The sequence below is a fragment of the Chrysemys picta genome, chromosome 19 (genome assembly GCF_011386835.1).
Source record: "Chrysemys picta bellii isolate R12L10 chromosome 19, ASM1138683v2, whole genome shotgun sequence".
In the NCBI taxonomy this organism is placed as follows: domain Eukaryota; kingdom Metazoa; phylum Chordata; order Testudines; family Emydidae; genus Chrysemys; species Chrysemys picta.
Genome location: NC_088809.1, coordinates 25481138 through 25502120, shown reverse-complemented (window position 1 = coordinate 25502120; position 20983 = coordinate 25481138). Strand labels below are relative to the sequence as shown.

Here is a 20983-nt window from a genome sequence, read left to right as displayed (position 1 = left end):
TTATACCGCATTGATCTGAAAGATCCTGGAAGCATCTACAGTCGTTATGCCAAGCAGTTCTCCTACAAACAAAGGAATCCTTTCAGTAATCGCAGATCAGAAATAACAGACGTGTTTAAAGCTAAAACGTGCCTGAAGCTGGCTCTGGCCTGAATTACCAGAGTCAAAGCTGGAACTTCATCCAGAAGCCATCACATCATCCAGAAGCAGGTTCTTCATCTCAGAACTAGGAAGAGTTCCCATTGCATGGCATTGTGCCTTCACTCTGCTGGGCGAGGCACATCAGTGATGTTCTCATGACAGTGTCCTGGAGAAAAGTATCAGAGGGGTAGCATGCGTCTGATGAAGTGGGTATTCACCCACGAAAGCTCATGCTCCAATACATCTGTTAGTCTATAAGGTGCCACAGGACTCTTTGTTGCTTTTCTGGAGAAAAGAGTTTTTATCCTGCTCTGCATAGCAGGGTAAGATGGCTGGGGTTAGTTTTAATGCAAATTTGGTGTCCAGATCCCATAGGTCCCATTCCCTCTGCATCCCAAGTGCCCATTCATTGCCTCCCCAATTGCCTTTTTAATTGTATTTATAGAGTTTCATGTCTCCCTTTCACTGCTCAGTATTGTATATTTAATATTATTTAGAGAGCCAGTTGAATAATATTCACAGATAGTCCATTCACTGATTTTTTTCCATCAGTTGTTAAATTAATCACAAATATACTCAGCTAGTTCTGTAGATGCCCAGATACCATTAGTAACATACATTATGTGTGAGTCCTTGTCACTCGACAAATAATTAATTTGCAAATAATGTATTCCATTAGTCAACCAGCTCTGGGGATTGACAGTGCAGAGGGCTCCTGCCACAGTGCAGGGGGCTGGATTCGATGATTTATCAAGGGCCCTTCCAGCCCCATATTTCTGTGATTTCCTTAAGTCTATTTCCTTCTGGCTCCCTCTTTTCCATTCATTATCTCTCTCTCTCTCATTCTTTTGTTTTACTTTATCTACATTTTGTAGGCTTTTCTTTTCTCATTTTGATGTTTGCATAACACCCTATTAAATGATTCCTTCACCATTATCAGAGGGGCAGAACTAGTGTGTGGCAGATTTGATTTCCATGACATCTTTCTTTCAGAATTAAACACCCACCAATCCTTCAATTTCAAAGCCATTCCATTTAGCAATAACTGTTCTGTGATGGGTATGCAGGTCTTCTCCCTTGTTTGATTACAGATATTGCATAAAAGTTACAAAACTCCAGGCACTTAGACCCTAAATCCCAGGGAAAATCAATAGGACTTAGCTTACTAGCAGCCAGATTTTTCAAGACATATAGTCTCTTAAAGGTGCAGACAGATGTGTAGTGGGATTTTTGAAAGCCTGTGGGTGCCTTATATGGTTTTGTAAATCTTACCAAGTGCCCATCTGCGTCTTTAGGCACCTCCATGCCTTTACAAATCTGGCCCTCAGTGACTGAGGTGCTTTTGAAAATGGGGCATAGGTGCTTGTGAAAATTTTAGCCATCTGGATTTGTTCTGACCCTGATGAGCTCCTCCTCCTGGACACTGTACTGATCCATGCACTCGGCTGGCTGGGGCAGAGCAGAGCTTGAGCACTAGCTCAAGGCACACACTCCAGGAGTGACCCACAGTCCAATTCCCTAGGCCCTGAAATTAGTGCAGGCTCTCCAGAGGCTGCTCCCCTCCTCCCCAGTCGCTTCTGCATGCTCCCAGAGTTCCACCACAAGTGGGGACCCTCTGGCTTTCCGTTTCTCAGGACAGTGTAACACCCACTTTGCAACGGAATTCCTGAACCCACGCACACTTCGTTCAGAGAGAAAGCCCAAGAGAGAGACAGATTTCCAGAAAAATAAGCTCCTGAATGTAAGATCCTGGCTCAGTTTCCTCACCCCTCCTGAGAGTCCTTTGAGTCTAAGTGTCTTCCAGGGAGTCCTGGATTCTTCTGCACCCCGTCTCCTCCTGCCCAGTCTTGTCTTTTGGTGATGGTCTCTGCTCAAGCATGCACAGGTCCCTCCTGCTTACCAGCGTAGTTTTGAATCCCATGCGAGTGAGAGAAGAGCTCATGCCCTAGCCAAGCAGCATTCACATGCCCAGCCCTTTTTGCCTCAGAGTGGGGGTGGGACCATATAAGGCATTAGCAAATCCTTCCAGGGAGTCTCCATTGTCCTGTTAGAGCAAGGTTGTTCAGTTGTTGATGGGGCATTCAGGGGCAGACACCGAGGTGCCAGTCACCCCACCCTTAACACCAGATAGGAGATCTCCATAAGGGGATGAGCAAACGGAGAGTACGTAACATCTAACTGAAATTCGTAAATTCCCACCGGCAGATTCCCAAACTGTCACAGCATTACAATAAAATCTTTGTTAGCCTGGGGTTAATCTGCTTCTGAGTGCCCAGCTGAAGTCATAAACGTGTCTGTGACATCATAATCCTCTCCAGAGCAACAGGTTAAGATGTCACAAACACGGGCTTGTGACTTGAAATGGGGAATAAGGAGCAGGAAGAGAGGCGCTCCAAAGCACCGGGGCTGTTCTTTTCATTACAGTGTCTCTAGGGCAAGAGAGAAATAAAGGAGGCAATGAAAAATGAACTTTTCGGAGACAGTCTTCAGTGCGGCCTCAGCTGTCTGTCAGGGATTCATGACTCTCACAAGGGGATTTGCTGTGGAGCTGCAGACAGACCCTAGTTTATTCTTCTAGCAGGAAGCCCCAGCTGGTGGAGCCAGACAGCACCCAGTACAGATATCAAGGCCAAATACCACATGAGAAGGCCGGGAGGAAAACAGCAACATTCAAGACTGGTGCAGCGAAACTTCTGCTTCCATCCAAAACTGTGACTGCTTATATACAAAAGGCATTCGGCCCTTAGCCCTCCCCTTGCCTAGTCCATCCTTGGGTAGGCTTGGGATCCCGACTGCACGCTGGAGCAGCCTGTTGCACTGCAGGAGTGTCTGTTGAGCCCTGCATGCCACTGTGGCGCTATACTCAGCAGAGCTGGTATTGTGCATGGACAGTCCAGGAAGCTCAGTGCCACCCTCCCAAAGGGTAACGCAGTGTCGCTCCCATTCAGTCCATTTTTGGATCCTGTTACTTCTCAGCTGCAGGTTCAGTTTGTTGATTCCTGGCCCCATTTCACAAAAACTGTTTCAGAACAATTTGAATTTGTCGGGTTCTTCGTGCTTGCTAGCAGATGGGGGTAGATGCCTAGAATCATAGAATATCAGGGTTGGAAGGGACCTCAAGAGGTCATCTAGTCCAACCCCCTGCTCAAAGCAGGACCAACCCCAACTACATCATCCCAGCCAGGGCTTTGTCAAGCCTGACCTTAAAAACCTCTAAGGAAGGAGATTCCACCACCTCCCTAGGTAACCCATTCCAGTGCTTCACCACCCTCCTAGTGAAATAGTGTTTCCTAATATCCAACCTAAACCTCCCCCACTGCAACTTGAGACCATTACTCCTTGTTCTGTCATCTGCCACCACTGAGAACAGCCGAGCTCCATCCTCTTTGGAACCCCCTTTCAGGTAGTTGAAAGCAACTATCAAATCCCCCCTCATTCTTCTCTTCTGCAGACTAAACAATCCCAGTTCCTTCCACCTCTCCTCATAAGTCATGAGCTCCAGCCCTCTAATCATTTTTGTTGCCCTCAGCTAGACTCTTTCCAATTTTCCCACCCAATTTTTGTGGGGCCCAAAACTGGACACAGTACTCCAGATGAGGCCTCACCAATGTCAAATAGAGGGGAATGATCACGTCCCTCTATCTGCTGGCAATGCCCCTACTTATAAAGCCCAAAATGCTGTTAGCCTTCTTGGCAACAAGGGCACACTGCTGACTCATATCCAGCTTCTCGTCCACTGTAACCCCCAGGTCCTTTTCTGCAGAACTGCTGCCTAGCCATTCGGTCCCTAGTCTGTAGCAGTGCATGGGATTCTTCTGTCCTAAGTGCAGGACTCTGCACTTGTCCTTGTTGAACCTCATCAGGTTTCTTTTGGCCCAATCCTCTAATTTGTCTAGGTCCCTCTGTAGCCTATCCCTACCCTCCAGCGTATCTACCACTCCTCCCAGTTTAGTGTCATCTGCAAACTTGCTGAGAGTGCAGTCCACACCATCCTCCATTAATGAAGATATTGAACAAAACTGGCCCCTACCTAAGCATGATGTGCAGGCTGATGCTGGACCCGGGATACTTCTCTGCATGGATGATTGCCCTGGCCTGCTATGCAACCCCATTGTTCCGGTTCAAATTGCCAGTGAAAAAACCCAACGGAACATGGGCTTTGGCTTGTGTGTGAGCAGCCATTACATCGTCAGTGTCCAGGTGTGGTCTGCCCAGCAAGGAAAGCTCCTCCCCACCTCCAGGACCAGCACATGAAAGTGGAGCAGATCCGTGGTAGAAATCTCTACAGGGTCTCACCTGGGAGCAAAGCCTCATGGCTATTTTAGAAGCTGCCTTGCACTGGTAGGGAAGCGGAGGTATGGGCTGTAAGAGCATTGTGTATAGTACAACACACCTTGACTCTCAGCAGTGCAGTGTGAAAGCTAGAACTAGAGATCAGCACTGTGAATCAGTCCCAAGGTCTGGCACTGACAGGCTGGGTGACCTGGGGAAAGCTGTTGAACCCCTCCGTGCCTCGGTTTACCCACCAGGAAAATTAGGATGATACTACAGTCACTCGCAGGGGGCGCTGTGAGCCTCAGCTAATGTTTGTCAATTATTTTGGAAATGGATCCCTGATGAAATACCTTTCAGTGCAAAGTACATTGAAATAGCTCGCCACTTTGACTGGTGTTTGCAACGCCTCCTGATTCAGTGCAGTTTGCAAATGCAGAGAACATGTTATTTGGCTTTTTCCAGGTGGTTAATAAAGGTGCTAAATAACTGGGGCTGGAACACCCACTGCAGCAGCGCACCTGCTAGACACCACCCTATTTCCCATGGGGTACACTGTCCCCATCCTTTGCTGGCTTTCAGCCACTTTCCAGTTACAGCCTCTGTGGAATGCTCCAAGGACCTGAAGCAGTGCTCACTGAGTGTATGTCCACACTACGGAGCGCTGTGCTGGTATGACCCTGTAATGCAGGCACAGCCTACCCCGAGGGAAGGGGGTTTTCATTGGTGTAGGAAACCCCCACCCCCAATGAAGAACTACGGTGTAAAAGAATTCGTCTGTTGGCATAGCTGTGTCTGCGCTGGGGGGTAAGTCAGCGTAGCTGTGTCGGCGCCATGGGGTAAGTCAGCGTAGCTGTGTCGGCGCTGGGGGGTAAGTCAGCGTAGCTGTGTTGGCGCCATGGGGTAAGTCAGCGTAGCTGTGTCGGCGCTGGGGGGTAAGTCAGCGTAGCTGTGTCTGTGCCAGGGGGGTAAGTCAGCGTAGCTGTGGCTGCGCCGGGGGGTAAGTCAGCGTAGCTGTGTCGGCGCCGGGGGGTAAGTCAGCGTAGCTGTGTCTGTGCTGGGGGGTAAGTCAGCGTAGCTGTGTCGGTGCCGGGGGGTAAATCAGCGTAGCTGTGTCGGCGCTGGGGAGTAAGTCAGTGTAGCTGTGTCTGTGCTGGGGGGTAAGTCAGCGTAGCTGTGGCTGCGCTGGGGGGTAAGTCAGCGTAGCTGTGTCTGTGCCGGGGGGTAAGTCAGCGTAGCTGTGGCTGCGCTGGGGGGTAAGTCAGCGTAGCTGTGTCGGCGCCGGGGGGTAAGTCAGCGTAGCTGTGTCGGCGCCGGGGGGTAAGTCAGCGTAGCTGTGTCGGCGCCGGGGGGTAAGTCAGCGTAGCTGTGGCTGCGCCGGGGGGTAAGTCAGCGTAGCTGTGTCTGTGCCGGGGGGTAAGTCAGCGTAGCTGTGGCTGCGCCGGGGGGTAAGTCAGCGTAGCTGTGTCGGCGCCGGGGGGTAAGTCAGCGTAGCTGTGGCTGCGCCGGGGGGTAAGTCAGCGTAGCTGTGGCTGTGCTGGGGGGGTAAGTCAGCGTAGCTGTGTCTGCGCCGGGGGATAAGTCAGCGTAGCTGTGTCGGCGCTGGGGGGTAAGTCAGCGTAGCTGTGGCTGCGCTGGGGAGTAAGTCAGCGTAGCTGTGTCGGTGCCGGGGGGTAAGTCAGCGAAGCTGTGTCGGCGCCGGGGGGTAAGTCAGCGTAGCTGTGTCAGCGCTGGGGGGTAAGTCAGCGTAGCTGTGTCGGCGCCGGGGGGTAAGTCAGCGTAGCTGTGGCTGTGCCGGGGGGTAAGTCAGAGTAGCTGTGTTGGCGCCGGGGGGTAAGTCAGCGTAGCTGTGGCTGCGCTGGGCGGTAAGTCAGCGTAGCTGTGTCGGCGCTGGGGGGTAAGTCAGCGTAGCTGTGTCGGCGCCGGGGGGTAAGTCAGCGTAGCTGTGGCTGTGCCGGGGGGTAAGTCAGAGTAGCTGTGTTGGCGCCGGGGGGTAAGTCAGCGTAGCTGTGGCTGCGCTGGGCGGTAAGTCAGCGTAGCTGTGTCGGCGCTGGGGGGTAAGTCAGCGTAGCTGTGTCGGTGCCGGGGGGTAAGTCAGCGTAGCTGTGTCGGCGCTGGGGGGTAAGTCAGCGTAGCTGTGGCTGCGCCGGGGGGTAAGTCAGCTTAGCTGTGTCGGCGCCGGGGGGTAAGTCAGCTTAGCTGTGTCGGCGCCGGGGGGTAAGTCAGCTTAGCTGTGTCGGCGCCGGGGGGTAAGTCAGCGTAGCTGTGTCGGCCCTGGGGGGTAAGTCAGCGTAGCTGTGTCGGTGCCGGGGGGTAAGTCAGCGTAGCTGTGTCGGCGCTGGGGGGTAAGTCAGCGTAGCTGTGTCGGTGCCGGGGGGTAAGTCAGCGTAGCTGTGTCGGCGCTGGGGGGTAAGTCAGCGTAGCTGTGGCTGCGCCGGGGGGTAAGTCAGCTTAGCTGTGTCGGCGCCGGGGGGTAAGTCAGCTTAGCTGTGTCGGCGCCGGGGGGTAACTCAGCTTAGCTGTGTCGGCGCCGGGGGGTAAGTCAGCGTAGCTGTGTCGGCCCTGGGGGGTAAGTCAGCGTAGCTGTGTCGGCGCCGGGGGGTAAGTCAGCGTAGCTGTGTCGGCGCTGGGGGGTAAGTCAGCGTAGCTGTGTCGGTGCCGGGGGGTAAGTCAGCGTAGCTGTGTCGGCGCCGGGGGGTAAGTCAGCGTAGCTGTGTCGGCGCCGGGGGGTAAGTCAGCGTAGCTGTGTCGGCGCTGGGGGGTAAGTCAGCGTAGCTGTGTCGGCCCTGGGGGGTAAGTCAGCGTAGCTGTGTCGGCGCCGGGGGGTAAGTCAGCGTAGCTGTGTCGGCGCCGGGGGGTAAGTCAGCGTAGCTGTGTCGGCGCTGGGGGGTAAGTCAGCGTAGCTGTGTCGGCGCTGGGGGGTAAGTCAGCGTAGCTGTGTCGGCGCCGGGGAGTAAGTCAGCGTAGCTGTGTCGGCGCCGGGGGGTAAGTCAGCGTAGCTGTGGCTGCGCTGGGGGGTAAGTCAGCGTAGCTGTGGCTGCGCTGGGCGGTAAGTCAGCGTAGCTGTGTCGGCGCTGGGGGGTAAGTCAGCGTAGCTGTGTCTGTGCCGGGGGGGTAAGTCAGCGTAGCTGTGTCGGCGCTGGGGGGTAAGTCAGCGTAGCTGTGTCGGCGCTGGGGGGTAAGTCAGCGTAGCTGTGTCTGTGCCGGGGGGGTAAGTCAGCGTAGCTGTGTCGGCGCTGGGGGGTAAGTCAGCGTAGCTGTGTCGGCGCTGGGGGGTAAGTCAGCGTAGCTGTGTCGGTGCCGGGGGGTAAGTCAGCGTAGCTGTGTCGGCGCCGGGGGGTAAGTCAGCGTAGCTGTGTCGGCGCCGGGGGGTAAGTCAGCGTAGCTGTGTCGGCGCTGGGGGGTAAGTCAGCGTAGCTGTGTCGGCGCTGGGGAGTAAGTCAGCGTAGCTGTGTCGGCGCCGGGGAGTAAGTCAGCGTAGCTGTGTCGGCACTGGGGGGTAAGTCAGCGTAGCTGTGGCTGCGCCGGGGGGTAAGTCAGCGTAGCTGTGTCGGCACTGGGGGGTAAGTCAGCGTAGCTGTGGCTGCGCCGGGGGGTAAGTCAGCGTAGCTGTGGCTGCGCCGGGGGGTAAGTCAGCGTAGCTGTGGCTGCGCTGGGGGGTAAGTCAGCGTAGCTGTGGCTGCGCTGGGGGGTAAGTCAGCGTAGCTGTGGCTGCGCTGGGGAGTAAGTCAGCCTAGCTGTGTCGGTGCCGGGGGGTAAGTCAGCGTAGCTGTGTCAGCGCTGGGGGGTAAGTCAGCTTAGCTGTGTCGGCGCGGGGGGGTAAGTCAGCGTAGCTGTGTCTGTGCCGGGGGGTAAGTCAGCGTAGCTGTGGCTGTGCCGGGGGGTAAGTCAGCATAGCTGTGGCTGTGCCGGGGGGTAAGTCAGCGTAGCTGTGTCTGTGCCGGGGGGTAAGTCAGCGTAGCTGTGTCGGCGCCGGGGGGTAAGTCAGCGTAGCTGTGGCTGTGCTGGGGGGGTAAGTCAGCGTAGCTGTGTCGGCGCTGGGGGGTAAGTCAGCGTAGCTGTGTCTGTGCCGGGGGGTAAGTCAGCGTAGCTGTGGCTGCGCTGGGGGGTAAGTCAGCGTAGCTGTGTCGGCGCTGGGGGGTAAGTCAGCGTAGCTGTGGCTGCGCTGGGGGGTAAGTCAGCGTAGCTGTGTCGGCGCCGGGGGGTAAGTCAGCGTAGCTGTGGCTGCGCCGGGGGGTAAGTCAGCGTAGCTGTGTCGGCGCTGGGGGGTAAGTCAGCGTAGCTGTGTCGGCGCTGGGCGGTAAGTCAGCGTAGCTGTGTCTGCGCCGGGGGGTAAGTCAGCGTAGCTGTGTCTGTGCCGGGGGGTAAGTCAGCGTAGCTGTGTCGGTGCTGGGGGGTAAGTCAGCGTAGCTGTGTCGGTGCCGGGGGGTAAGTCAGCGTAGCTGTGTCGGCGCTGGGGGGTAAGTCAGCGTAGCTGTGGCTGCGCCGGGGGGTAAGTCAGCGTAGCTGTGTCGGCGCCGGGGGGTAAGTCAGCTTAGCTGTGTCGGCGCCGGGGGGTAAGTCAGCTTAGCTGTGTCGGCGCCGGGGGGTAAGTCAGCTTAGCTGTGTCGGCCCTGGGGGGTAAGTCAGCGTAGCTGTGTCGACACTGGGGGGTAAGTCAGCGTAGCTGTGTCTGTGCCGGGGGGTAAGTCAGTGTAGCTGTGGCTGCGCTGGGGGGTAAGTCAGCGTAGCTGTGTCTGTGCCAGGGGGTAAGTCAGCATAGCTGTGTCTGTGCCGGGGGGTAAGTCAGCGTAGCTGTGTCTGTGCCGGGGGGTAAGTCAGCGTAGCTGTGGCTGCGCTGGGGGGTAAGTCAGCGTAGCTGTGGCTGCGCCGGGGGGTAAGTCAGCGTAGCTGTGTCGGCGCTGGGGGGTAAGTCAGCGTAGCTGTGTCGGCGCCGGGGGGTAAGTCAGCGTAGCTGTGTCTGTGCTGGGGGGTAAGTCAGCGTAGCTGTGTCGGCGCTGGGGGGTAAGTCAGCGTAGCTGTGTCGGTGCCGGGGGGTAAGTCAGCGTAGCTGTGTCGGCGCTGGGGGGTAAGTCAGCGTAGCTGTGTCGGTGCCGGGGGGTAAGTCAGCGTAGCTGTGTCGGCGCTGGGGGGTAAGTCAGCGTAGCTGTGGCTGCGCCGGGGGGTAAGTCAGCTTAGCTGTGTCGGCGCCGGGGGGTAAGTCAGCTTAGCTGTGTCGGCGCCGGGGGGTAAGTCAGCGTAGCTGTGTCGGCCCTGGGGGGTAAGTCAGCGTAGCTGTGTCGGTGCCGGGGGGTAAGTCAGCGTAGCTGTGTCGGCGCTGGGGGGTAAGTCAGCGTAGCTGTGTCGGTGCCGGGGGGTAAGTCAGCGTAGCTGTGTCGGCGCTGGGGGGTAAGTCAGCGTAGCTGTGGCTGCGCCGGGGGGTAAGTCAGCTTAGCTGTGTCGGCGCCGGGGGGTAAGTCAGCTTAGCTGTGTCGGCGCCGGGGGGTAAGTCAGCTTAGCTGTGTCGGCGCCGGGGGGTAAGTCAGCGTAGCTGTGTCGGCCCTGGGGGGTAAGTCAGCGTAGCTGTGTCGGCGCCGGGGGGTAAGTCAGCGTAGCTGTGTCGGCGCTGGGGGGTAAGTCAGCGTAGCTGTGTCGGTGCCGGGGGGTAAGTCAGCGTAGCTGTGTCGGCGCAGGGGGGTAAGTCAGCGTAGCTGTGTCGGCGCCGGGGGGTAAGTCAGCGTAGCTGTGTCGGCGCTGGGGGGTAAGTCAGCGTAGCTGTGTCGGCCCTGGGGGGTAAGTCAGCGTAGCTGTGTCGGCGCCGGGGGGTAAGTCAGCGTAGCTGTGTCGGCGCCGGGGGGTAAGTCAGCGTAGCTGTGTCGGCGCTGGGGGGTAAGTCAGCGTAGCTGTGTCGGCGCTGGGGAGTAAGTCAGCGTAGCTGTGTCGGCGCCGGGGAGTAAGTCAGCGTAGCTGTGTCGGCGCCGGGGGGTAAGTCAGCGTAGCTGTGTCGGCGCTGGGGGGTAAGTCAGCATAGCTGTGTCGGCGCTGGGGGGTAAGTCAGCGTAGCTGTGTCGGCGCTGGTGGGTAAGTCAGCGTAGCTGTGTCTGCACCGGGGGGTAAGTCAGCGTAGCTGTGTCTGTGCCGGGGGGTAAGTCAGCGTAGCTGTGTCGGCGCTGGAGGGTAAGTCAGCGTAGCTGTGTCTGTGCCGGGGGGTAAGTCAGCGTAGCTGTGTCGGCGCTGGGGGGTAAGTCAGCGTAGCTGTGTCTGTGCCGGGGGGTAAGTCAGCGTAGCTGTGTCGGCGCTGGAGGGTAAGTCAGCGTAGCTGTGTCTGTGCCGGGGGGTAAGTCAGCATAGCTGTGTCGGCGCTGGGGGGTAAGTCAGCGTAGCTGTGTCGGCACTGGGCGGTAAGTCAGCGTAGCTGTGTCGGCGCCGGGGGGGTAAGTCAGCGTAGCTGTGTCGGCGCTGGGGGGTAAGTCAGCGTAGCTGTGTCGGCGCTGGGGGGTAAGTCAGCGTAGCTGTGTCGGCGCCGGGGAGTAAGTCAGCGTAGCTGTGTCGGCGCCGGGGGGTAAGTCAGCGTAGCTGTGTCGGCGCCGGGGGGTAAGTCAGCGTAGCTGTGTCTGTGCCGGGGGGTAAGTCAGCGTAGCTGTGTCTGTGCCGGGGGGTAAGTCAGCGTAGCTGTGTCGGCACTGGGGGGTAAGTCAGCGTAGCTGTGTCGGCGCTGGGGGGTAAGTCAGCGTAGCTGTGGCTGCGCTGGGGGGTAAGTCAGCGTAGCTGTGTCGGCGCCGGGGGGTAAGTCAGCGTAGCTGTGTCGGCGCCAGGGGGTAAGTCAGCGTAGCTGTGGCTGCGCCAGGGGGTAAGTCAGCGTAGCTGTGTCGGCGCTGGAGGGTAAGTCAGTGTAGCTGTGTCTGTGCCGGGGGGTAAGTCAGCGTAGCTGTGTCTGTGCCGGGGGGTAAGTCAGCGTAGCTGTGGCTGCGCTGGGGGGTAAGTCAGCGTAGCTGTGGCTGCGCTGGGCGGTAAGTCAGCGTAGCTGTGTCGGCGCTGGGGGGTAAGTCAGCGTAGCTGTGTCTGTGCCGGGGGGTAAGTCAGCGTAGCTGTGTCGGCGCTGGAGGGTAAGTCAGCGTAGCTGTGTCGGCGCCGGGGGGAAAGTCAGCGTAGCTGTGTCTGTGCCGGGGGGTAAGTCAGCGTAGCTGTGTCGGCCCTGGGCGGTAAGTCAGCGTAGCTGTTTCTGTGCCGGGGGGGTAAGTCAGCGTAGCTGTGTCGGCGCGGGGGGGTAAGTCAGCGTAGCTGTGTCGGCCCTGGGCGGTAAGTCAGCGTAGCTGTGTCTGTGCCGGGGGGTAAGTCAGCGTAGCTGTGGCTGCGCTGGGGGGTAAGTCAGTGTAGCTGTGTCGGCACTGGGCGGTAAGTCAGCGTAGCTGTGTCGGCACTGGGCGGTAAGTCAGCATGGCTATTTCACTCAGGTGTGAATTTTCCATATCTGACCAACCTAGTTCTGTAGGCCTAACTTGGAAGTATAGAGCAAGCCTAGGAGGTGGCCGTTGGCTTGGCTGGGCATTGTACGGCTCTTGATGTCCAGAGGGTTTGACAGTCAGACCCATAAGCCCCATTAATAAGGCAGTCTCATAAACTCAGCCCTTGTGGGCTCCTTTTGGTCAGTTCCTTCCTCTGTGTCCCCGTCCCAACTGTGTAGCCAGACTCTGGCCAGGTTCAACATAACATGCAGGCTGACGTAGCTACAGCACTCAGGGATGTGCAAAATCCGCCCTATGCCACCCCAACCCCAGTCTAGACACAGCCAGGTCAATGGCAGAATGCTGCTGTCAGCTCACTCGGGGAGGTGGTGTTCCTACAGGACAGAAACCCCCTGGTCGCTGTAGGCTGCGTCTACACTACACGGTTACCCTGGCACAGCTACGGCTACAGTCCCTGTAGTGTGGACATGGCCATAGTCAGCCACTGGCCTTTGCTGTCACTTCTCGTTCATTAAACAAACCTCATTTGAGTGCTCTGTATTAGTTCAGCTCCGGTCTCTCAGTTCCTTAGCTGTCACTTCTTGAGTCTCGTCTGGGTGCTCTTTTCCCCATTGTTAACACAGCCCAATATCTGGCGCCCTCTCTGCTGCCTTCCCTGAACCTGTCCGTTAATCAGGAGACTCCCAGCCCTAGCAACCCTGGCTTGTACATGAGCCTCTTCGTGGCACTCTGGTGTCATGGGGCCTGGAAGAATCCAGTGTAGTTACATGTGGCGTGTCTATGAGTAACCTGCAGAGCCATTACTGCATCTCCCTCCTGTAGCTGCATGAAAAGGATCTGATGGTGGCTGCCCTGCAGAACAGGGAGGATACAGTTAGACAAACCACTTACCCCCAAAGAAATCCTGGGCCCAGGATACACCCTGAGCCAGAGGGATGCGCGCTGGGGCGTGGGAGTGTATCTGTTAATTTCACAGCATTGTGCAGCTGAGCGGGCAGAATGCTTTGGCCTAGACGTGCACAGCACTTCCGAGCACGCTCAGCACAGGACCTCCCGATAGCAAGGGCAGTAGCTGAGGAGATGCAGCAATGTCCAGCCTGGCTCCTTCACGGGGAGGGGCCGGGTAGCTGGGTAGAGCAGAGCAGAGTTAACTACAGGCTAGATCTCGCCATCCTCCTAGTGCTGCTTCCAAGGTTAAAGCTCACGCGCTAGGGAGCCATATTGGACAGCTATCTCCATCAGGAGCACCAGGGCCGACCGGGGGTGGGGTGGGGGGGGAGCCAGTACAAATTTACCGGGGCCCGGCAGTCCGGAAGGGGACCCGGGGGCCCAGCTTCCTTCCCCCCCCCGCCCCTCCCCATTGGCCCTGTTTAGCCGGTCCGCCCTTGCTGGGGGTGCCCAAAATTTTTTTTCACTGGGGCCCGAACCCGCTCTCGGCAGCCCTGGGGAGCACAGAGGGTCTCAGCATGTTAGCCCTTCCCCAGCGCCTGTCCAAACAGGGACATCAGCACTGCAAACCCTTGGCTCAGATGGCAGCAGGAAACTGTAGCGCTCCCTTGGTTACCTGCCAAGCTGCTGCTGCTGCCTCCCTCCTTCCTCAGAGCTGGGGATATTCCTCCAAAAGGTCAGAAGGAAACTTAGCCAAGAGTGGGCCTCCGAAGTGCATATGGTGCAGAGGTGCGGCGTTCCAGCCCCCTAGGGCAGGGTGTGAATTGGGTCTATCGGACACCAGCCAGCATAGGCACTTGGATACCAAGGCGGTGGCTGTGGGGTAAATACCCAGCTAACTATAAATGTCACCTTTCCGGCATGTGCTAGGCCCTTTTCCAGCAGCATTACCCCCTGGGGCTCTGGGAGACCATCCTGCTGGGATGACATCTGTCACGGACTCACAGATTGTGCCCACTCTTGGCCCCGTGCGGTCCGTGGGGGATGCCCCTTCCAGAGCGACAGCCCTTCTCGAGGGGTCCACTCTCTCTCGGGGTCAGGCCCCACCACCTCCTGGAGCCGCACCTCTCTGAGCCTTAGCACATCTGTCTCTCGCCGTGGTTCCCCCTCAGGGAGTCCACTCGCTATAGACCCCCCGGGCCTCCACCCCCGAAGGGGTTGATGCAACCCTGTTCTCTAGACCGGAGCGACTCTCAGCCAGCGTAAAACAGGAGGGTTTATTGAGAGTTGAACACAGCACAGGAAACTCTCAGGGCCTCAGGCCTGGCCTCCCTCAGCCCAGCACATCCCAGTCTTTCTGCATCCAGGTGGGCTCTGCCTGCTCCCCCTCTCCCACCCAGAGCCCCCCCGCTTCCCAGCTGGGCATCTGAGATCACCGGCCCCAGGCCCCACCTCTGTCCATTGTCTTCTCTCCAGGTAAACAGGGTCGTAAACCGGAACCTCCTCTCCTCGCTTCTGTCCTCTGGCTGGAACCGGCTGGTTGGGTCATGGGGTCCTCTCTTCGCAGCCCATTGTCCGCCCACTGGCCAGAACCATCTGCGACTCCTGAGCTGGGTCTCCAGGTCGGGGTCTCAGGTCACCGGTCGCTGGGGTATCCATCCTCCAGGCCATTGGCTGGGGTCCCAAGTTCCCTCTCCAGTCCTCTGTAACAAGAAACTCCCTCTCCCCTCACCTCGTTAACCCAGTAACACCCAGGGAAACTGAGTCTGACCCTCTCCGCATGCAAACCAAAAACAAAAAAAACCAAGAAAATCCCCCACTTCGTCACAACATCTAGCAGTCTAAGGATGTGATTGATGTGTGTCCCTCCCTCCCCAGCTTCTGTAGGGTCGCAGGCAGCCGTGCTGGAGCTTGGCTTGCTGCCTTGAGTGAGCCAGACAGGAGAGAGGAGTCAGCTGAAAGCCAGCGCATGCTGCTGCTTTCCACCTCCCCCATATTTGTGACTGCACCTCCCTTCCTCCCCCCAAGGCTGGAGACTCGGGGCCTTGCTGAAGCTGCAAGGTGTGGGCCAGGCATCGTGCTTCTGGTGGCCTGTCCTGTGTTCCCTCAGAAGGACTGACTGAAAATGGGCATGGGAAGGGCTGAAGGAGCTGAGTTCACTCTCCTGCCAGCGTGAGGGTGGGTAGAGGGTAGGGTTGCCAGGTGTCCAGTTTTCAAGCTGTTTTAATGTCCTTGCAGCCCCAGACCAGGGGTGGCCAACCTGAGCCTGAGAAGGAGCCAGAATTTACCAGTGTACATTGCCGAAGAGCCACAGTAATACGTCAGCATCCCCACATCAGCTCCCCTGCCCCGGCTTCCAGCGCCTTCTGCCCACAGGCAGCCCCACCGATCAGTGCCTCCCCCTCCCTCCCCGCACCTCCCGACCACCTGTTTCATGGCGTGCAGGAGGCTCTGGGAGGGGGAGGGAGGAGGACCGAGGGCATAACGGGCTCTGGGTAGGGGGTGGGAAGGGGTGGAGTGGGCAGGGCCTGTGACAGAGCCAGGGGTGGAGCAGTGAGCACCCCCCGGCACATTGGAAAGTTGGCGCCTGTCGCTCCAGCCCCAGAGTCAGTGCCTGTACAAGGAGCCGCATATTAACTTCTGAAGAGCCACATGTGGCTCCGGAGCCACAGGTTGGCCACCCCTGCCCTACGCGCACGGGTGGCCAGGGAAGCTCCACACACTGCCCCCGCCCCAATGCCAGTTCTGCAGCTCTCGTTGGCCAGGAACCAAGGGCACCTTGGGCACAAGGGCAGCGCACGGAGCCTTCCTGGCCGCCGATATGCCATGGGGCCGCAAGGACCTGGCGGCCGCTTCCTGGAAGCCGCAATAACCCTGAACCCCCTTCCGCACCCCAACCATCCTGGTGAAAGTGAGTGAGGGTGGGGGAGAGAGAGCGATGGAGGGAGCAGGGGTGGGGCCTCGGAGAAGGGGCAGGGGTATTTGGTTTTGTGTGATTAGAAATTGGCAACCCTGGTACAAGGCCCCTCTGACCAGCTGGGGCAGGGGAATCATAGTGGGACTGGGGACTGCTGTCCTGCTGAGGGACGGGGTTAGTGGATGGTTCAGGACCAGGACCCCCGAGGATCAGTTGGAACTAGGGCCCCTATCCACCTGGAGGGCAGGTTGGTTTGGGACCAGCCCCTTTCTTCTTGGGTCAGGTTCCCACTTATCCTGCTAGAAGTGGGGGAGTCTCAGATCTTCACACCCTCCCCTGATCACATGACACACAGGCCATTCCCCCCCATGGGGAGAGCCATCCCGCAGGGCTCTGGGGCATCAGTGTGTGGGGGGGGGGAGCTCCTTTACCCTAAGCCCACTCCTGATGTCACAGACAGAGACCCATCAAACTCCTGCTGCCGGTTACAGCTGCTGACACAGCCCCCACCCTCCCCACACCCCGCAGGTGCCCCAGCCTGGCTTAAGGTACAACGTGCCGCCTGTGAGCTGCTAGAAGAACCCAGCGTGCTGTACGGGGCATCTCCAGGCAGGCTGCCGGACGGCGGGGAGCGGGTGTGGAACGCCGGCTGGAGAGAGCAGCGCGGTGGCCTTGACCAGCTCGTTCAGCTCCCAGGGCTGTGCTGCAGAGGGGCGCCAGCCAGCTGCATACTCTGCCAGTTACAGTGGGCCTTTCCTTCCCTTCCCATCAGAGCCCAGAGCTGTGCAGGGTCAGTGAGCAGTGGCAGTTAGAACTGAAGAAGCCCTTTGGGGCACCAGGCCCAGTGTGGGGAACTCCCCAGAGTCGTCTCAGCTGGGAAAGGCCAGTAGGGGGCGTGCACCTCCCCACTAGGCCAGGCTCCTCTCTGAGCCCAGCTGGGCAGCAGCAGAATGGCACCACCCCAGCGCTGTTCGAGCACTGGCTACCAGGGACCTGGGAGGGGGCATTCGGAGACAGAGCTTCCCTGTGTGGGCAGGGATTTTGCCATGGGACTCCCACTAACATTCACAGCAGTGCTCATGGCTCAGTCCCGCCTGCACCCGTGAAGGCCCAGACCACTGCCGGGCGGCCTGGGCGTCACCCGGAGCTGGCAGAGCCCAGCTTGGAGATAATGTGCCAGCTGCCCACACATTGCTAGGATGCAGCACGTGATGAGCCTAAACTGTCCTTTACATGTTTCTCAGACCCTAATGTGGCCCTTTGAGCAGGGGCAGCTCTATGTTTTTTGCCGCCCCAAGCACAGCAGGCAGGCGGCTTTTGGCGGCTGGGCACGTCGATTCGGCAGCATCCGCTGGTGCCGCGCCATCGGTATCCCCGCCATCGAATTGCCGCCGAAGCCGCGGGACCAGCAGACCTCCCACAGGCATGTTTCCGAAAGCTCGCTGACTGCCACCCTCACAGCGACTGGCAGGCCGCCACCTGCGGCTTGCCGCCCCAGGCATGTGCTTGCTGCGCTGGTGCCTGGAGCTGCCCCTGCCTTTGAGATGGGACCTGCCCCAATTCTCCCTGCGCTGCACTGGGGCAGGCGGCCCTGGGCGGTATCAAGCAGGAACCTTTCTTGACAGAGGAACCTTTCTGCCTTTCCCCGCACCCTGCTCAGGAAGATTGTGCTAACGGTAAAGCAGATGTGTCCTCCGACCTCTGCTCAGACTCCTGTTGTCTCGGCCCCAACATGCCCCACTGATTGAGCGGGGCAGATTTCACAGCCCTCCTGTGCTGCTGTCACAGTCGATCCCACTCTCTCCACCTCCTGTGTGTGGGAAATTCCTCTGTGCCGGGCTACAGGTGACTCTGAGCCCTCCCCGCGCCAGTCCTAGGTCTGCTAACAAAATAGGAGAGCACCTTGGTGTAGCGTGTTCTGTGCCTGAGCTGGCTGCTGCCCGCCACCCCAGAAGCAGCTGCATTTCACTGAGTGTGAATCTGAGTACTTTGTGGGTAAAAGATCCACAATAATACTGAAAATAGTAGCAGGAAAAGTACCATGCTCTTTGTGCCAGGAGCTGGTTTTGCTCTGTGTTTGTACACATCCTAACACAGTGGGGCCTCTGGGAGCTGCCTGCTTCTGCTAGCCCCAGTGGACATGGCAGCTCTGCACGGGTGGGCCAGCTCCGAGGAGAAGGTTGTGCTGGTGACTGTTGCTCTTTCTTGTGCTGCAGAACCAGCCCCAAGAGCTAACAGGGCCCAGCAGTCAGTGCCTCCCAGGCTGGAGTGCTCGGAAATACCAGGCGGGGCCGGAGCGTAACAACAGCTGACGAGGGCAAATTTTCAGTTTGTTCCGGGAGCCAAATCCTCAGCTGGGGTAAATCAACAAAGCTCCATTGCCTTCAGCAGAGGTTGGCTGATTTACTCGAGATGAGGATCTGGCGTCAAGGCCTGAACTAAGCAAAGCTCTTTCAGAGCTGGTCAGGAAGTTTCCTGTGTTGGGAGAGAAGAACTTGTCAGTCCTGCTGCTGGGAATGCAGGCCTTGCCTCAGCCCCCTCCGCCCCCGGCCCCGGGGCCAGCCAAAGTGCTGGTACTAGGTGGCTCCGTGACACAGCCCAGCCTTCCCAGGCTCTGAGCTCTGCAGAATTCCCCAAGGAGTCACGCAGTGAAACTGAAACCCACAGGCAGGTACATTCCTAATGCCAAAGTGCCCAGAGTGCTAGCCACACTTTCCTAGGCCGGGGTGCTCGAGAGAAATGCTACACTACCGGGCTGCTCGCAAAGCGCAAGGATTCTGAGACTGCCCCAGGACACGAGAACCAGCCCCTGCCAAGTGCCTGAGTATGTGGACGTGGATTGCTACGGGTGATCACCTCTGTGGCAGCAGGTACTGCTGAGCCCCAGGAAGGAAGGAGTGGCTGGGGGGCAGTAGGAACTGGCACTAGGGTGATGCTGATGGAGCAGTTTGTTGCACTGATATGTTATTATTATCATAGAATATCAGGGTTGGAAGGGACCTCAGGAGGTCATCTAGTCCAACCCCCTGCTCAAAGCAGGACCAATCCCCAGACAGATTTTTGCCCCAAATGGCCCCCTCAAGGATTGAACTCACAACCCTGGGTTTAGCAGGCCAATGCTCAAACCACTGAGCTATCCCTCCCCCAAGCCTCTGTTCCAGAAGGTTCCTGCACAGTGTGGAAAGCCTGCTCCTCCCATGCCTGCCTGAGTGCCCGTTGGCTTGGGCTCCGAGCAGGGTGGTGCTGCCACTCTATCCTCAGCACCTCTCTCCAGGGGCATCCTCCCTGTGAGGCGAGCTGTCTCGGCGGGTCCCCAAGCTGGAGGAGATCTGTGACGTCACCAGCTCCCTGTCTGCTAAGAGCTCAGGGGTTGGGGGTCAGGACTTCAGATTTAGTCCTGACATGAATGGGAAGCAAGTGGAGTTTGTGGTACCCTCAGTCTGATGTGCCCACCCAACCCACATTGTGTATGAGCTGGGCACCAGGGGCAGGCTTTGTGTAGCAAGGTGCAGTGGTCCAGCCTGGAGGCTGATGGAAAGTCCTGTCACTACTGCCAGCACCCCTAGGTGTGGGAAGGGCCCAATCTGGCCAGACAAGGACAGGTACCAGGGTTTGAGGGGAAGGAGAGGGAGGGAGAGTCTGGTCCAACTCCCTTCTGGCAGCCAGAGGGCTCCATGTGTACCTGAGCAGGGCGAGGGGCTGTGACATCCCAGCACTGCCCCACCCCTGCCCATTTGGACACCCCATCTCAGCCTTTGCTACTGGGCTTTGGCTAGCAGGGAGAGCGTTCCAGCTGCTAGGTCTGTGTGTGTCTCATGCCGGGTGTGCAGGGAGGAAGTGAGCAGGGGAACCAGTGGGGGGCACAAGGAGGAGAGATGGGAGACATTGGGAAAGGAAAGGGGGCAAAGGAGGAGGCACAGGGTGAGAAAGAGAAGGGTGGGAAGAGGAGAGGTGGAAAAGGGACAAAGGCAATGCAGGGAAACCACTCCATGCGTGGTCCAATGTGCTGGACAGAAAGAGACTGACCATGTGTGCCTGGCCCTTGTATTCCTTGAAAAGGTGGGGGCTATGCAGGTATTTCCCCCGAGCTGTGGGGTGCATTGAGCAAGCTGTGGGGAACGTGTGCTGCTTGCCCTGTGTCCTGGCCCCCAGCTCTCTGTAAACCCGAGAAGCCTGTGTCAGCTGCCAGCGGCCCCAGTGGATTGCCAGGGCAGAGGACAGCAACAGTCCCACCCCGCAGCAGCCTGGAAGATCCCGCTTTCCTCTGACACTGGGAATCGGATGGTCTCCCATGATGTAGCTCAAAGCAGCTGCCCTGGGCCTATGAACCCACTGCTCAGGACACTTGCCAGGCCAGGAGTTGGCCCTGACAGTCCATAAGTGTAATCCCCCTTTGTGCAGTGTCACCAGAGCCCTCCCAGGAGTCAGAGGAGGGGGCAGTTACAGTGGGGTGACCATGGGGGCAGGAGACCCCAGTGAGGACCAGAGGCTTGGAGTCACTCCGCCTCGAAGATGACCTTTAAGCTGAGGGAGTGTGGTGGATTTGCTCTTTTTATCTGGATGTGTGACTGGCCCCAGTCTGTGCCATGATATCATGGTGATTGGGGCACCATAGAGACATACAGCAGCCAGCAAACCCTGGCTAGGCTCAGCTTTTGCACGGTGCCAGTGGACATGGCTGGGTCAGGACTTCCCCTTCCTCTGGCTGATGTTGCCCAAGGGGAGGGGGAGCTGCTGTGCTCATATAGCCACACGAGCATGAACACCAGCGGGCTAGCACAATGTGGCAGATCCCAGATCCCACGACCACTGGGAGAGCGTTGTCCACTGGCCAAGGGGATGACTCATGCAATGGGCGGAGCTCCTTGCTCCATTATAGGTAAGGGGTCTTGGCCGCCAGGCCAGCTAGTGATAGGGGAACTGTTCTCAAGAGCTCATTGGAGGCCTTGGCTTGCTTTGCCTTCCAGCAGACTCTGTGCTTCACTGGCTGGAGCACGTCCTATCTGCTCTGCCAACGCAAAGCAGATCTGGCCTGTAGTATTTGTATCTATACCCCACAGCTGTGTGGAGCTTGACAGGGGCTTCTGGGAGATCCCTAGCTACTTTCTGCCCTCCTGATTATTGCCATCTCTGTGTTCATTGCAGCTGGCAGGACCACAACCAGCGAGGAGCTGGAAGACATGCTGGAGAGCGGGAATCCAGCCATCTTCTCCTCTGGGGTAAGTGCATGGTGATTTCTCCCTCTCAAGCCCACGCTTCAACCTCAGCCCTCAGTTTCACTAAGAGGATGGTTCTGACAACAGCCCCTGTGTGCAGTGAA

General features: G+C 58.1%; 1 protein-coding gene across 5 annotated transcripts in view; it reads left to right on the top strand.

Annotated features, from left to right (window-relative positions):
• Positions 1-20983, top strand: part of STX1A (syntaxin 1A) — a 286732-nt gene that overhangs the window by 252936 nt on the left and 12813 nt on the right. For all 5 annotated transcript variants that reach the window (XR_010593798.1, XR_010593799.1, XM_065573025.1 and 2 more), the window contains one exon: positions 20809-20882. Coding sequence is in view for 3 of the 5 variants with exons in the window: in XM_065573025.1 (XP_065429097.1) it covers positions 20809-20882 (74 nt within the window). In the remaining 2 variants the exon portion in view is untranslated. The remainder of the gene's footprint in view (positions 1-20808; positions 20883-20983) is intronic.